This window comes from Lissotriton vulgaris, chromosome 7, assembly GCF_964263255.1.
Source record: "Lissotriton vulgaris chromosome 7, aLisVul1.2, whole genome shotgun sequence".
NCBI lineage: Eukaryota > Metazoa > Chordata > Amphibia > Caudata > Salamandridae > Lissotriton > Lissotriton vulgaris.
Genome location: NC_141695.1, coordinates 551,906,672 through 551,923,369, shown reverse-complemented (window position 1 = coordinate 551,923,369; position 16,698 = coordinate 551,906,672). Strand labels below are relative to the sequence as shown.

The window sequence follows — 16,698 nt, the reverse complement described above, 5'->3', positions numbered from 1 at the left end:
GTCCGCCACCGCGCTGCTGAACATTTTGCGGCGTGTGGCTGGCGGTCCGTGGTGGGGCGCCCCTTCCGTGGCCACGAAAGGAGCGAAAGGCATCCGATTGCTGGCGTGGGGCCGTAAGGCCCAAGGACTTGGCCGTGGCCCTGGAGTCCTTGAAACGTTCTAGCGCATGGTCTGCCTTGTCGCCGAAGAGGCGACGGCCATCAAACGGCATGTCCAGGAGGGTGGCCTGGACATCGGCCGAGAAGTTGGCGGACCTCAACCAGGCGTGGCGTCGAACCGCCACCGTCGTTGCCATCGCCCTGCCCAGTGAGTCCGTAGTATCCAGCCCACACCGGATAGAAAAGCGTGCTGCATCTCGGCCGTCCGCAAGGGTTTGGCTGAGTTTAGCCCTGACCTCCTCTGGGCATTGTGGCAGCACCTCCGCAACCGTGTCCCACAGAGTGTGGGTGTAGCGGCCCAAGAGACAGTTGGTGTTCACAGACCGTAGCCCTAAGCTCACAGACGAGAAGACCTTCTTCCCGAACTGCTCATATCTCTTGGATTCCCTGTCGGGCGGGGCCGACGGGAATGCGGTCTGGGAGTTTGAGGCCTGGATGACCAGGCTCTCGGGGGTGGGATAGGTGGACAAAAAGCATGGGTCGCCCGGTGCCGGGCGGTAGCGTCTGGCCACGTTCCTGTCCACAGGGGGGCCTGTGGCGGGCTTGGACCAAGTGCCCAGAAGAACGTCACACAAGGCCTCATTGAACGGCAGGAGGGGCTCCGCGGAGCCGGACTGCGGTTTGAGGACCTCGGTGAGGAGATTAGTCCTCACGGCCGCGACGGGGAGCTGAAGGCTCAGGGCCTTAGCTGCCTTCGTCAACACTACGCTGTAAGCAGAACCCGCCTCCGAAGCCACAGTCGGGGGCGACGTAAATCCAGTGTCTGGCGAGGTGTCAATACCACTGGCCTCCCCAAGCTCATATGTCCAGTCCTGGTGTGACTGGCAATCACGTGCCAGAGGGTCCTCGGACCCCTCCCACTGCTCCTCGTCACCTGGCTCCTGGAGACCAGGATCAACAGCCAGGGCCTCCTCGTGGAGATAGAATTCTCCAAAGGCCGTCGGAATCGGCGCCCAGCGGCGCCCTTCCGACTCCTGAGTAGGACCGTAGGAAACATTGGGGGCGGCAACCACATCGGCTGCCGGGGACGACACCTGAAGGGACGGCGCCGGTGAGGTCGTAAGGTCGACCGGCGAGGTCCCGGATCCGGAGCCGGATCCAGCGAGGTCGCGCGGCGCCGGGACCGAAGTCGCCAGCGGCGCCAGGCCCGAAGCACCCGACGTTGTCGGGGCCGAAGCGCCCGACCCGGAAGGACCTCCAGACGGAGCCGATCGGCCCGAAGGCGCCACGGGAACCGACTGAGGAGGGAGGGCCCTCATGGCCATGAGGTACCTCTCGACCTCCTCCTGCGACGCGCCGTGCCCAGGGACCCGAAGGTGTGGGGCAGGCGGCGACGCTTGCGACTCCCGCGGAGCCGCGTGGGCGGTGTCGCCCGAGTCCCCGGCCGCATCGTGCGAGCGTCGGGGCGGGTCGGAGGACCGATGGTGTCGCTCCGACCTCTCATGCCTCTTACCTGAGGACTTGGAACCAGGCGATCGGTGTCCACTCCCGGAACGTCGATGACTCCGACCTCGCGACCTGTCCCTCGACCTCCCCTGGGACCGGGACCGGGACCTGGAGCGGCGCGGGGCCGAGTGCCTCAGCTCGAGACGCTTGCGGGACCGCTCCCGCCTAGCCTTCGACGTCAGGGCCCGGCAGTCGGCGCAGGTTCGATCGTCGTGGTCGAGGCCTAAGCACTTCAGGCACCGGCGATGGGGGTCCGTGACCGACATGAGTCGGCCGCACTTCGAACAAGGCTTGAACCCGGGCATCCCTGGCACCGATAGTCGAGACAGTCGACTAAAGAGAAGATCAAAAAGGATCAAAATATTCAGTCAAAAAGTGACTGGGGGTAGAGCTTCTTCCGGATCTGCGCTAGCTGGCGCGGAAAAAAGAAGAACTGACGTCAGCGCGCATGGGCGCCGTCTAAGTACTCCGATGACGTCATCCCGGCGCTCACGACGCCGACGACGGACGCGGAGCCGCAGACGACGCCTACCAGCGCGCAGGGGTATTGCTACGCAAAAGTTTCCGGATCCAGTCTGACGCCTGGGGATATTCTAAGGTAAGGAATCTATCACTAACGTGTCTCTTTCAGATTGTGAACCCCGGTTAAAGTTAACCCGAGCCTCAGCATCACAAAATGGATGCTGCCATCACAGACACAAGTCTGACCTCCTGCTGCTGGGAGTCCTTCCAGCGAGAAGCTTGGACAAAGGGTTTCCTGCCTTGGGAGGTGCTAGCACCACCCCAGACAGAATTTTGTGTATTGGGTAGGACAGGGCTGAAAGGAATGAGACATGCCTGGGGCACACAAGGTGTCCCTGTGCATACACCGGTCTAAACCAGTTCCTGGGGCTCTCCAGCCCCAGCTCTGGAGCAAGACCGGACAAAGGATAGGGGGTGTAACCACCCCCTTCCTGGTCCAACCCATAGGAGGGACCTAGTGATAGTACAGCCCCCTTTAGCAGGATAAAGGTAGGAGCTGATCCCATTCCGAGTTAGATTAATCCTGAACTGAAACTCTACAAGAAAATCTGGACTTCGACTTTCTGAACAGAAGACTGAAGAAATCTCCCTTGTGGGCAAGGAGGGTCCACCCTGCGCAAGCAGGCACCATCAGCGTCCAGCGGCTTCCCTTTGTCGTCTTACCTTGAGGATCCAGACTTCAGAGCCCGACGAGACCCGGATTCCCAGACCTCTACCTACATCTGCAGCACAGCTGAGATCCGTGGGTGCGACGAGACACGTGGGACCGGCCATCTTGAAAGAAGCAGCACTTCGCTCCAGCACGACTTCTGAGGTAACCTCGTCCAAGTGCTTTGGGGACTGAGAAGCCCCGACCCCGAGCAGCTCCTGCACCGAAGACCAGCCCTCCAGTATCCACGAGATCTGCGTGGGGCCCTTCTGCCTGTTTGCTGCTCGACGCGTTGTCTGGTCACTTGCTGGCTGGCTATTGACCTACTAGACGACGAACCTTGAAATCTTCACTGCTGGTCTGGTTGCTCCAGACTGGCCCTTGCTCCCTTCCAAAAGAGGAGCACCCCGGACCCTCCTGGTCCATCACAGATGCCGTTTTCACTCACCGCATGGGTTGCTTTGCCAAGGCCTGTTGACTCCATATCCGACACCGCCGAAAGCGAGAGCCTGCGTGGGTCAGCTCGTGCCTCCATCCTGGTCATCGAAGACATAACCTGGTCCACGTGGCTGCAGAGAAAAGCGTCCACTCTTCACCTGATGGCCACAACGACATCTGGTTCCACTCCTGGTTCCACTCTAGTCACTGGCTTGTGACTTTGAACATTGTCCCCTCTGCTTTCAGGTACTCCTCTTCACTGATCCACCCTTGGATCCCACCGGACATCTTCCTCCTGATCGCCTGTAGCATCTTTTCTTCCAGGCTCCATAGACTTTAGCGCCGGAACCAGACACGACTTCGCACCTATGCACCCGCAGCCTGTGGGTGAGGTAACAAAAGCATTTCGGTGCTCCAGGGTAGATTGACTCTCCTAGTGTCCATTTCCACAGTCGTTTTAGTCCTACATAGTCAGGATTGTCCGTACTCACCTTTTACTTGAACTGTACTGTCCATAGACACTGTTACGCATCTCGCGTGTGAGTTCACACTCTGCACACGCGTTCCGTGGGCCTCCTATTACTTACCTAGAGTTAGGGTAGTGTGGTCCCAGCGATCCTACAGCCTCTGGACAGCTCCATTCCTTCTATCGACTTTCACATTCCACTTACTTAGTATATGGTTTGTCGTGCCCCTAGGGCACCATTGTAATTTGTGCAACTTAAACGTATTTTTCCTAAGCGATTGTCATGTGCTTAGCCCTCTGATCTCATAAAGAGTTCAGAGGTGTATGTTAGTAAATAAATATATTGTTTATTTTCATACCAACCTGTGTGGTGTCCTTTTACTTGGTATTCAAGGGGTTATATGTGGTAAAACAGCTGGCTTCACATGCCAAAAGAGTTTAGCCTAAGACTGCTTTGTCCATGCTACCATTAGGATAGCTGGTCTATAAGGTTGACTTACAACCAATTACCATAAGGGTTGTTTGGACTGATACAAGGTGATCACTAGAATTAGTGAGCTTCATATAACAGGCCAACTTCTCACACAGGTCTATATTTTTTTCTCAATTCTAGAGTTTGGGATCCTAGTACGTACAGGGTCTTTAAATATCTCCGGAGCATGTTTGATGACCCCTTTAATTATGGGAAGAATTTGAACAGACCTTTGTGATTGTTCAAATGTGTTTATCAGAAAATCTTCCTCATCAGAATGCATAGTGACCCTCTGGTAAATGGCAGCTCTGTTCAACAGGTGACCAAAACCAATGTTATCTTCTGGGGGAGAAGGTTTTGATGGCCAACCACGGAGTCGGTGGAGGAATCGCCATCATACACAAGAACACCATCAAGGTCTCCACGAACACCGACAACACCCTCACCACCGCCGAACACATGCACTTCAAGATCCGCACAGACCCCAAGACCACCCTGCAAATCTTGGGATCCCAAAGATCGAGAAGTTTATAAGGGCCTGCTACGAGATTACAAAACAGAGTCATCAAGGAGAAACAGGATTATTTTACCAACTTAACCTGTTCTCTCACGTCCTCTAAAGAGCTTTTTAAGATCGTTGACTCCTTATGCTCACTCCAGGTACCCGACCCCGTGGTTGCTTCACAGGAGCTATGTAATAACATCTCAGATTTCTTCTATAAAAAAATAGACGACATCTATTTGGCTCTTCAATCACAGAGGAACACTCTTAGTGAGGAAGACCTCTCCCGAGTTAAACATCTGGAATCCTGGGATGCGGCTGCTCCCCAAGACTTGAACCAATTTCCTCTGCTCTCCTTGGAGGGTCTCAACCTCCTATTAGACAAAACAAAATCTGCTTCTCCTTTGGACCCGGTTCCTTTGAGAATACTAAAGGACTGTAGGGATATTATTCTTCCTCCAATGTTGGAAATAATGAATGGAGCTCTGGAGCAAGGTATTTTCCCGGTGGCATGGAAGAGGGCCATTGTAAAACCTCTCCTTAAAAAGCCCACCCTTGACCCTGGTCTATTGAAGAACTTTAGGCCTATATCCCTATTGCCGGCCCCTGCTAAGATGTTGGAGGCCCATCTGAATTGCCATCTTTCCAACTTTTTGGACGCCTCAGGGTTCTTGGATGGGTCCCAACATGGCTTTAGAAAGCTACACAGCACAGAGTCTGCATTGACGAAGGTCGCAGATAACATCCGTCGGAAAGTCGATCTGGGGCAGACTACCGTGCTAGTTCTGCTGGATCTTACAGCAGCATTTGATACCCTGTCTCCCGGTACTTTAACATCTAGGTTAAGGGAGGCAGGGGTAGCAGGACCGGCCCTGAGTCTCCTGAACTCCTTCCTACATCAGCGAGAGCAGCGAGTGATGCTTGGGGATCACCTCTCCCCTGTCAAGTCGTTGCAATGTGGGGTGCCACAGGGGTCGGCATTGAGCCCGACCCTGTTCAATATCTACGTGGCCCCCCTTGCAAGACTTGTAAGATCTCAGGGGATGGAGGTAGTGTCGTATGCCGACGACACGCAGATCATGGTGTCCCTGACCCACTCTGTGAATGTCACCGCGTCCAACTTTAAGTCCTGTATGCAACTTGTTGCAGACTGGATGATTCTCAACTCATTAAAGTTGAACGGTGACAAAACGGAGGTCCTGGTCTTCGGCAAAGACCAGGGAATGTGGTCAGGTGAGTGGTGGCCCTCATCTTTAGGCATCTGCCCCACACCCACACAATCTGCTAGGAACCTAGGCGTAATTTTTGACACCCGGCTCTCCATGGAACTTCAGGTGAATAGGACAGTGGCCACCTGTTGGGGTGTCATCAGGATTCTGAAAAGAATCACTCACTATCTTTCCCCACAGGCATGAAAACAGGTTGTGATCGCCCTTGTTGGCTCAAGGCTGGATTACTGTAACTCACTCTATGCCGGGGCCAACAAGGGCCTTCTTCAACGCCTGCAGGTTGTGCAAAATGCCGCGGCGCGCTTCGTTCTGGCCTTGCCGTGGATGTCCTCTGCGACCTTGGCAAGGAAGAATCTCCATTGGCTTCCTATCCCTTTCAGAGTCTCTTTTAAACTTCTCTGCCTTACTTATAGCGCCCTGAGGGCAGGCCCGACTGATGCCTTGGGTTCTTTGCTCTCTAGGTATGTTCCAAACAGATGTCTTCGCTCGCTAGAGCTTAATCAACTGGTAGTCCCACGCGCTAGGATGGCAAGATGGGGGAGCAAGGCCTTCTCCATTCTTGCACCTCAACTTTGGAACACTCTTCCCCTGGAGATCAAACTACAGCCTTCACTTGATCTTTTCAGGAAAGCTCTGAAAACTTGGTGTTTCACTAAAGCCTATCAGTGAGCTCGTGTTTCTGGTTGCCCGCAGCTAATTTTTGAGTTAGGCGCCTTGACGCCCACTGGGCATAGTTGCGCGTAGACAAATCACATTTCATTCACCCTCAGAGGCACTCTCGTCTACAGACTGCCGGGCCCACGCCCCCAATTCGGTAACTCCATCGCGGACCTCATCAGCATGCACACACTGACCTCCACCAACTACATCCGGCTCGGCGACCTGACCTTCCATCTGGAAAACATCAACGACAGTGTCTTATGTATTGGTTTCACCTTTGCACTGTGTTAAGTTGGCATGTGTTAGTTAGAGTTTTAAAGGCCATTTTTTCCTTTCAGGCTGCCTCTGCACACGACACATTTTGTTATTAATGCTTTTCGCCTAGTTAGGTATTTTGCTTTACACGAGAATAACATGTTTTCTTATAAATATCAGTCTTACTTGGTAAAGCTATGTCTGCACAGTGAGTGCCGATGCCTTTACGGTTATCTCAACACAGCGCTTATTGTTTGGCAGAGTAGACATAATATCGATGCAGCTGTGGCCAACTTTGGTTTTAGGCGTGAATGATATTGCACTGCGCAAGGCAGGAGACACACACTTGATGAATATCCGTATGCTGAGTGTTGGTGTAGGTGTAGGAGATGATGTGATCCATTTCCACTGAACCTAAAGGTATGAGCCCGCCCTTCTCAACCCAAAGAGACCTTCTGTAGATATAATATAATATACTAGCTAGGGAGGGTAAACTGAGGTTCTATTTAGACCGGTTTCCTTTAGCATTTTAATTTGCTTTCACCCTTTGTATTTTATGGAATAGTAACTATGCTTATAACCTTGATCTTTATAATATGTTTGCTTGTATTAGCTAAGATACTGCGTTTGAGAACACTGCATTAGAAATAAACATTTCAAACTTGCACGTGTCCTCATTGACTCCTCGCTCTGGATTGATATGTTAGTATAACGAAAGAGTGTTCATGTGTTCCACGTTACCTGAGGTGTTCTAAGTCCATGTTATGGGTTGTCTAAATCACAGTTTTTTTTTTAGTACCAATGAGACACTGATTGCTAGTCTGGTAGTGGATTTTGGATACTAATGTGAGTTTTGGCACACCCTAATTCACCAAGGTTCTAAGTCTCTATGCACAGTTCTGTGCAGGAGCAGAATCCCTGCGACAACAGTAACTTCTCCACCCTGGTCGACAACCTCGCTACCCTCGGACTGAAACAGATCGTCACAACCCCGACCCACATCGCCGGCCACAGGCTCGATGCCATCTTCTCCTCCAGCACCCACGTCTCCGTCGGCCAAAACTTCGAGCTCACCTGGACCGACCACCACTGCATCCACTTCACCTTCCAGAAATCTGTCACCCACCACCGCACCCCACAGAACCCCCGCCGTTGCTGGGTTGAAGTAACCAAGGAACTGTTGGAAGCTCACCTCGCAATCGACCCTCCGACCAGCCCCACCGACCCAGAGGAGGGGGCCCGCACCCTCAGACTCTGGATGGAAAAATGTGCCAACACCGCAGCACCTTTACGACTACCCGCCGACAGAGACACCTACCAGAGAGCCAGCTGGTTCACCCAAGAGCTCCTGGCCTCCAAGCGCGCCTGCCGGAAACTCGAAAACATCTGGCTCAGCGACAGAACCCCCGCCAACCACGCAGCCCACAAAGACGCCATCCGCAACCATCACCACCTAATCAGAGCAACCAAAAGAGCCTCATTCACAGACCGCCTCGACAACAACGCCCACAACAGCAAAGAGCTCTTCAACATCGTGAAAGAATTCTCCAATCCCAGCTCCTGCACCAACGACATCCCGCCGTCGCAAGCTCTGTGCGACACCCTCGCCGCCTTCTTCCACCACAAGATCACCGACATCCACAACAGCTTCAACACTCAGATCAACCCAGCACACCCCACCACATCAAGCACACCCAACCCCACCGATCACGACCAACACGAGCACCGAAGACATAATCGAGACCATGAGCATCATCCACTCAGGCGCCCCTTCGGATCCTCTCCCCCATCGCATCGCCAACAATGCCAACAGCCTCATCGCACCCCACCTGCGTCACCCCACGCCCTCATCAGCAGCCGACTCGACTACGGAAACCCCCTCTACGCCGGAGCCCCAACCAAACTCCTCAGCAGACTCCAAAGAATCCAGAACGCCTCTGCACGCCTGGTCCTAGACATCCCTCACAGAGACCAAAATCACCCCCTAACCTGAGAGACCTGCATTGGCTCCCCGTTGACAAAAGAATCACCTTCAAACTCATGATCCATGCACACAAAGCACTCCACAAGACGGGCCCAGCCTACCTCAACAGCAGACTCTCGTTCTACGCACCCAACAGGAAACTCCGCTCCGCCAACCTTTCCCTGGCCGCTGTCCCGCGCATCCACAGAACCTCCTCCGGGGGCAGATCCTTCTCCCACCGTGCCGCCAAGACCTGAAACGCCCTCCACCTACGACAGACTACAGATCTCCCGGCATTCAGAAGAAGCCTGCTCAAGACCTGGCTCTTCGACCACTGACTGCAGCTCCCCCCCCGCGCCTTGAGACCCTAGCGGGTAGGTAGCGTGCTTTGCAAATTACTTGATTGATTGATTGATTGATGGGTATGACTGTGGGTCAGGAATATCTGGCACATCCTGTGGGTTTGGGTACTCCAAGTCTGTATCATCTATAGGGTATGGGAAAGACTCATCCATGTCTATCCCTCTCCCTAAACTATACTCATCATCATTTTGAGGTGAGTGTGAAGATAAAAGAGGGGAATGTGGAGGAGAGATCTGTGGTGAATTGTTAAGAGGAACAGGGGATGAAGGAGAATGAAGTATAGGAGAAGAAGGGTGCATAGGAGATATGGCAGAGTCCTTCTTCTTGGCAGGAACTACAGGTGTGGATGTTGCATCTGCCTTCCTCTTCTTGTGTGGTGTAGTGGATACATGTCCTGTCTTTGGGTCAATGTAGATCTTCTTTTGCAGAGGATCTGGTTGGAAAAGGTCTTCTGCTTGTGGAACCTTTGTCGGCACCAATTTTTTCGGTTCCGGACGAGGTTGCTGTTTGTCTTTAACCTGAGGAGGTGTTACAATGTCCTTTGGCATAGTTTTCAACACTGGAGGTGTTGTTTTCGGTGTCGTAGGCTGTTTCGAGGGCTTGGACGCGTCGGAATCAGGCCTTGTCGGTTTTGGCACCGAAGACGATGGCTTCGGAGTGGAAGCTGGTCTCGTCGGCTTCGAGGCGTCGGAAGCTGGCTTCATACCCTTGTCTTTAGAAGTCGACGGTTTTGGAGCCGAGACTTCTTTCGGTTTCGGTGCCGAGGGAGCTTGTGGGATCAGCACATGCGGCTTGCTCAGTACCGAGCTACCGGAAGGCTTAATGACTTTCTTCGGAGCCGGGCTCGATGGCGGGGCATTCAAAGTGGTTTTTCGGTCGCGACTGGGCCCCAAAGGCGGAGTGGTGACCTTTGCCTTCGATCTGGGTGCTGTGTGTGGTGCAGGGGCAGTAGTACTCACACGCTGATCTGATGGTATGGAGTCATCGGAGTCGTCAGCCTCTGATACGATTTGGAGATCATCGGAATCTTCTTCGGGAACAAGCGGAACCTCCTCGTCGAAGATATCCACCGGTTTCGGAGCTGATCTCTTCATGTCGTGTCGACGGGCCCTCCGATCTCAGATGGCTTTCTTGGATTGAGAGGGTGCGCAGGCTGTATAGCTGGATTCGTCGTGTTCTGGCGATAAGCATAGGTTGCAGACCTCTTGGTGGTCACTGTGTGAAAACTTTGCTCCACACCTGGGGCATCTCTTGAATGGCGTCCTTTCCATGAGGTGTAGGCCTCACGGTGTGGATAGGCCCAACGGCCCGCGTCGAGGACCGGAATCGAGCTGATGGAGTCAAAACAATGTTAGTCAATATCAAAAGTAGTTTGGTAAAGCTTTAGTATGTTTTTTGCGTTTCTAAGTACATGAAAAGTCTATTTCTAGCCGGAGCGGAAAACTTTCATCCGAACCCAGTGGCGGAAAAAAACAATCTAAGGATGGAGCCGATGCCCATGCACACTATCGTCCAAGGGAGGAATCACCTATCTCGTGACTACAAAGACTTCTTCCAAGACGACAACAACATGCAATCATCCGAGCCCAACACCAGGTGGCGATCTAATGCTAAGTGTAGTATCTACAGCTCATATGCTTTGAACATGTTACTTAGTCTTTAAGAATATGTTTGTAGTGTGTAGTACTGTAGATTCACAGTGTATCAATAACCACACAAGCTACAAACATTTTGTTTTACATCAGGACTAGGTATGCTTGATACTGCAGGGCCTTACATCTTCTCCTGAGAATTAATTATCTAAATCCAGAGCCCCTGAATGTGTGTTCACTGAGCAGTAGTTTGGCTTTGTGAGTCTTTAAGAAGGCAAAGGGTAAGGGTCAATGACAGTAATAGGACTCATTTGCCGTATCTTGCAGGGGGCCAGAAGGTTTATTTAAGCCACTAATGGTTATCTAGCTCTAGGTGTCTAAAGCTTCTAAAACCATAATCACTGATCAAGATCTTTGGACCCAATGCTGGGAGTAGTTTGTTGCATTTAGCACTCTACAAAACAATACACTAGTAGAAAAAGTATTTTAAAAAAAGAACAAAATGTAAGAAATTTGGGCCTCCATAGCAAATGAACATATTTAAATATAAGAACTGCATTGGCTAGAACCTAAATCAATCTATCCTCCAATTTGGCATTCCTTCAACTGATTGCTGCCCTCTTGCACTCACCTGTTCTTTGTACTGATCAGCATGACGGCGCTCATCTTCCACTTGCATAAAAACTTCTTTTAATTTCTTTTCTGTACGTCGAACTAATTTGTTTGAGGCAGCTCTTTCCCTGGGAAACAAAGCAACAGAGACGAAGGCCTCTATAAGGATTTACAAACAGAAGTGGTTAAAACAGCACTACAAAATATTAGGATACCAACACTGTTTCAAGTAATCCAGTTTGAAATTGAAAATAAATAACTGAGATCAGCAGGTTTGACTAACTGCTAAAGCATACAGAACCTTCCCTTTGGTAACAATATATCTGTAAGAAACATTAGTAGTTATGGATTCCTTACCTTAGAATTACCCCCAGGTGTCAGACTGAATCCGAAAAGTTTTTGTCAGCAGTACCCCTGCGCATTGAAAGGTGGCGTCGTGATCACCGAGATGACGTCGCGGCAGCTACTTCGACGCCACCGTTGCGCGCTGACTTCAGTTCAGTACACAACTTTCTGTGCCAGAAAACGCAGAGCCATGCAAGATACTGACCACTGGTGCCTTGAAACTAGGGCCCTGAAAAGGAAGACCTTAACCCTAAAAATAATTAAAAAGAACGGGGAAGATGGGTGGGTCGGTAAGGAATCTATCCCTACTAATGTACAGGTTACTTACCTCCGGTAACAATGTATCTGGAAGAGACGATTCTAGATGCAGATTCCTTACCGTAGAATTATCCCCAGGCGTGAGACTGGACCCGGAAAACTTTCTCTGTCCCAGCATCTCTGCGCACCGGGAGGGGGGGGGAGGGGAGGGGGAGGGGGGTGGCGGCACCACAGGACAATGTCCTGTCGTCCTCCGCGGGCATGACATCAGGGAGGTCACAATAGCCCCACCCCGGCGTGCTGACGTCAGTTTTCTTCTGAGAACTTTTCTGCGCCACAATGCGGAGCCATCACAACAAAACAGAGTAGAGTATGGGAACAATGTGCAAAAAATCAGTGAAACAAACCAAAGAGAAACAAAGGTGAGGAACAGCACCAGTTGGAAAAGTGCCAAGCACCAAGGTACCAAAAGGCCACAGCAGCGAAGCCATAGTGGGGGTAGAGCAGAGCACCACTCTGAGGAACAAACATGCAAGCTAAGGCAATAGCCATCCAGGAGGCACAAGCATGTGAAAGTGGCAAGCAGAAAAGAGACAAAAAGTCCGCAACCACAACCCACACAGGGAAGGGCCGCAAACCCTGAACAGAGGAGCAACAGCAATCCAACCCCAGACTACACCATGAAGGAGAGCCATGTTCCCTGAAAGGAGCAAAAAGGCCAAGAGACAGGCAAGGAACCCCCAACGCAGAGGACTGCAAGGGGGTCAGGCACCTCAACAAACAAATGGTAAGGAGTAAAAGTAGGGCCCCACACTGGAAAGAAACCAGCTGTAGGGATGCAGAGGCACACAGAAACCAACCGACCTTGCCTCAAGAGTCAAGGGCGGAGGAATAAAACAGAACAAGGCATCCTGTCCAGGAGAAAGCGAAGAGGACACCCACAGGAGACCAGCCACTCAGAGAGAGGCGAGTGCAGAAATCCAAACCAAGCTGAGGGTCCTCGCAGAAAGGGGAGGAAGGGCGGCTCGTGTAGGAATCTGCGGCTAGAATCGGCTCTACCAGATACACAAGTTACTTACCTTCGGTAACGATATATCTGTAGGAAACAGTAGTTAGTGTTAGATTCCTTACCTTAATATATCCCCAGGAGTCAGACTGGATCCGGAAAGTCTTCGTCAGCAGTACCCCGTGCGTCGCTAGGCGGCGGCTCTGCGTCCGTCGTCGTGATCTCCGGGATGACGACGTCGGAGTACTTAGACGCCACCCTCGCACGCTGACGTCAGTTCTGTACATAGCTTTCCGCTCCAGGAACGCAGAGCCATGATTGAAACCGACACTGGTGCCATGAAACTAGGGCCCTGAAAGGAATGTCCTTAACCCTAGATATCGGTTCGCTGAACGGGGAGGATGGGTGGAGCGGTAAGGAATCTAACACGAACTACTGTTTCTTACAGAAATATCGTTACCGAAGGCAAGAAACTTGTGCATCTGAAAGAAACAGGTTAGTGTTAGACTCCTTACCTTAGAATAGAAACCTCGGCAATACCAACCCTGGTGGTGGGTCTGCGAACCAAGATCACACCAGAAAGTCCTGGAGAACGGAATGGCCGAAAAAGCCATCTCTCCGGACTTGGCTGTCCAGGCAGTAGTGCCGAGCAAACGTGTGCAACGAGGCCCACGTAGCCACCTGATAGAAGTCCTGCAAGGGGACTCTCCGACCGACGGCAGTAGTAGCCGCCGTGGCCCGAGTGGAATGGGCGTGCAGCCCAACAGGAGGCTCCTTTTTCGCCAAAAAGTAGCAAACCTTGATGCACAAGTCGACCCACCGAGAGATGGTCCACTTGTGCACCGCCTGTCCCTTCTTAGCGCCCATGTAACCAACAAAGAGCTGGTCGTCCACCCGGAACTGGCATCTGGGGTCCAGATAGAATGAGAGCGCACGTTTTGGGTCCAGATGGTGGAACCTCTCTTCCTCTTTCGAGTGATACGGAGGCGGAAAGAAGGTGGGCAAGGTGTTGGACTGCCCGATGTGAAAGGCTGTAACCACCTTGGGCAGGAAAGAAGGACGAGTCCTCAGAACAACCTTGTCCGGATGGACCGAGAGGAAAGGAGGCTTAGAAGATAGAGCCTGGAGCTCACTCACTCTCCTGGCAGAGGTAATGGCAACCAGGAATGCAGTTTTAAGAGTCAGAAGACGAAGAGGACAGTTGTGAAGTGGCTCGAAGGGAGCGCACATCAGAATAATCAGTATAAGGTTCAAGTTCCACTGAGGCATCACGAAAGGAACAGGAGGGAACCTGTGTGTGATGCCTTTCAAGAATCTATTTACAATAGGGGACTTGAAAAGAGAAGGTTGATCAGAAAGCCTTAAGAAGGCTGAAATGGCCGAGAGATAGCCTTTGAAAGTGCCCAGAGCAGAGCCCTGCTGGGCAAGAGAAAGAAGGAAGAGGAGAACCTCTGAAAGAGGGGCAGAAAGTGGATCCACAACCTTTGCTGTGCACCATGTCACAAATTTGTTCCACCAGCAGGCGTATACCGTCTTTGTGGAGGGACGCCTGGCTGCCAGAATAACATCACAGACATCAGGAGGCAAGTCAAATGGCTCCAACTGTCGCCGCTCAATCTCCACGCATGTAGGTGGAGACTGGACAGGTTCGGGTGGAGGACAGTCCCCTGCTGCTGCGACAGAAGGTCCTCCTGAAGAGGCAGAAGAATCGGGGGATCGACTGACATGCTGAGTAGCTCGGGATACCAGTATCTTCGTGCCCAGTCCGGAGCCACAAGGATGACTTGGGCGCGGTCGCGTCTGATCTTCTTCAGCACTCTGGGCAGATGTGGTATAGGCGCACAACAGACCGCAACTCCACCTGCAATGAAAAGAGTCTACGAGCGAGTGCCGCCTTGGAATTTCAAACACGCAGAACTGATGACATAGCGCGTTCTCTTCGGTGGCGAATAGATCTAACCAAGGCACTCCCCACTGCTGAAAGAGACCTTGCACAACGTTCGAGTTTAGACGCCATTCGTGATCCATCATGCACCGGCGGCTGAGTTTGCCCTGCCAGGTGTTGAACCACTAGGGAGATGCCCTGCTGTTCCAGCCATGTCCAGAGGCGAAGAGCCTCCTGACATAGGGTCCACGACCCCACCCCGCCCTGTTTGTTGCAGTACCACATGGCGGTGATGTTGTCTGTTAACACCTGCACCACTTTTCTTTTGACAGAGGGAAGGAATGCTTTCAGTGCAAGTCGGATCGCCGAAGCTCCAGAAGGTTGATATGTAGCCTGGTCTCCGCCAGAGACCAGAGGCCTCTGATCTCTGCCTCTCCCATGTGGCCTCCCCATCCCAGAAGGGACGCATCCGTCACCAGTGTGTGCTCCGGTTGGGGAAGGGAGAGGGATCTGCCACTGACCCAGTCGCGATTCGTGAGCCACCACAGCAACTGTCGTGCAGCGCACTCCGAGATCTGGACGAGATCGGACAGGTTGCCCTAATGCTGTGCCCATTGGTACTTTAGGTCCCACAGCAGAGCCCGCATATGCCATCTGGCATGCGTCACCAGCAGGATGCCATCAGGCCCAGAAGCCGGAGGGTCATCCTGACTGAAACTCGGGATAGAGGCTGAAAGAGCAGAATTATAGCCTGAATATACTGGACTCGCTGCTCGGGAGGATAAACCCGAAACAGCGTTGAATGCAGAACAGCCCTGATAAAAGGGAGCTTCTGAGAGGGACTCCGGTGAGACTTCGGCACAGTAATGGAGAACCGCAGCAAATGCAGGAGGTCAGCCGTAGTCTGGAGGTGGAAGACGACTGCCTGGGGCGAGCCTGCCTTCAACAGCCAGTCATCAAGGTAGGGGAAGACTGACACCCCTGACCAGCGCAGATGAGCTGCGACCACTGCCATCACTTTCGTGAACACCCGAGGGGCGCTGGTAAGGCCAAAAGGTTGCACGGCAAACTGAAAATGCTCCTGGCCTACCATGAACCGTAGGTAACGCCGGTGGGCTGGCAGGACGGGGATATGAAAATAGGCGTCCTGCAGGTCCAACACTACCATCCAGTCTCCAGGGTCCAGGGCAGGCAGGACCTGAGCCAGAGTCAGCATCTTGAACTTCTCCTTCCAGAGGAAGCAGTTGACGTCCCGGAAGACCAAGATGGGGCGCAGACCCCCCTTGTCCTTCTTCGGGACCAGAAAGTAGTGGGAATAACAACCACTCCCTACTTCCAGATCGGGATCGTACTCGATGGCCCCCTTGGCCAGAAAGGCTGTGACTTCCTGACAGAGAAGAGCCAAATGATCCCCGACATGTGGTGGTACTGAGGTGGCATGTCGGGGAGGACAGAAAGGGGAGCGAGTAACCTTGGTAGAATATCTGCAGCACCCACTTGTCTGATGTGATTTCGCGTCAGTGGTGCAGGTGGTGAACCCTGCTTCCTACCGGCGTGGGGTGTCCCCTGAAGCTCGGATTAGGAAAACTTGGCGGTGGAAGCAGCGGTGTGGAGGTGGACTGACCCGCCCGCTGGTTACCAGACCCGCCCTTGCGGAAGCCGCGTCCGCTGCTACGCTGAGGCAGGTTCTGAGCAGGCTTTGCGGAGGAGCGCGTTTGGGCGTCTTTACCCGGGCCACGAAAGGAACGAAACCCAGGCATGGCAGGGCTCTTTGTGGAAAGACCCAAAGACTTATCCGTGGCCCGTATGTCTTTAAAGCGCTCCAGGGCACTGTCCGCCTTGTCGCCAAAGAGGGGAGAGCCATCAAAGGGCCTGTC

General features: G+C 52.7%; 1 protein-coding gene across 7 annotated transcripts in view; it reads right to left on the bottom strand.

Moving 5' to 3' along the window:
- The window catches only part of MYH10 (myosin heavy chain 10), a 1,221,191-nt gene that overhangs the window by 110,573 nt on the left and 1,093,920 nt on the right, over nt 1–16,698 (bottom strand). For all 7 annotated transcript variants that reach the window (XM_086930637.1, XM_086930640.1, XM_086930641.1 and 4 more), the window contains one exon: nt 11,347–11,455. In XM_086930637.1, the coding sequence (XP_086786763.1) occupies nt 11,347–11,455 (109 nt within the window). The remainder of the gene's footprint in view (nt 1–11,346; nt 11,456–16,698) is intronic.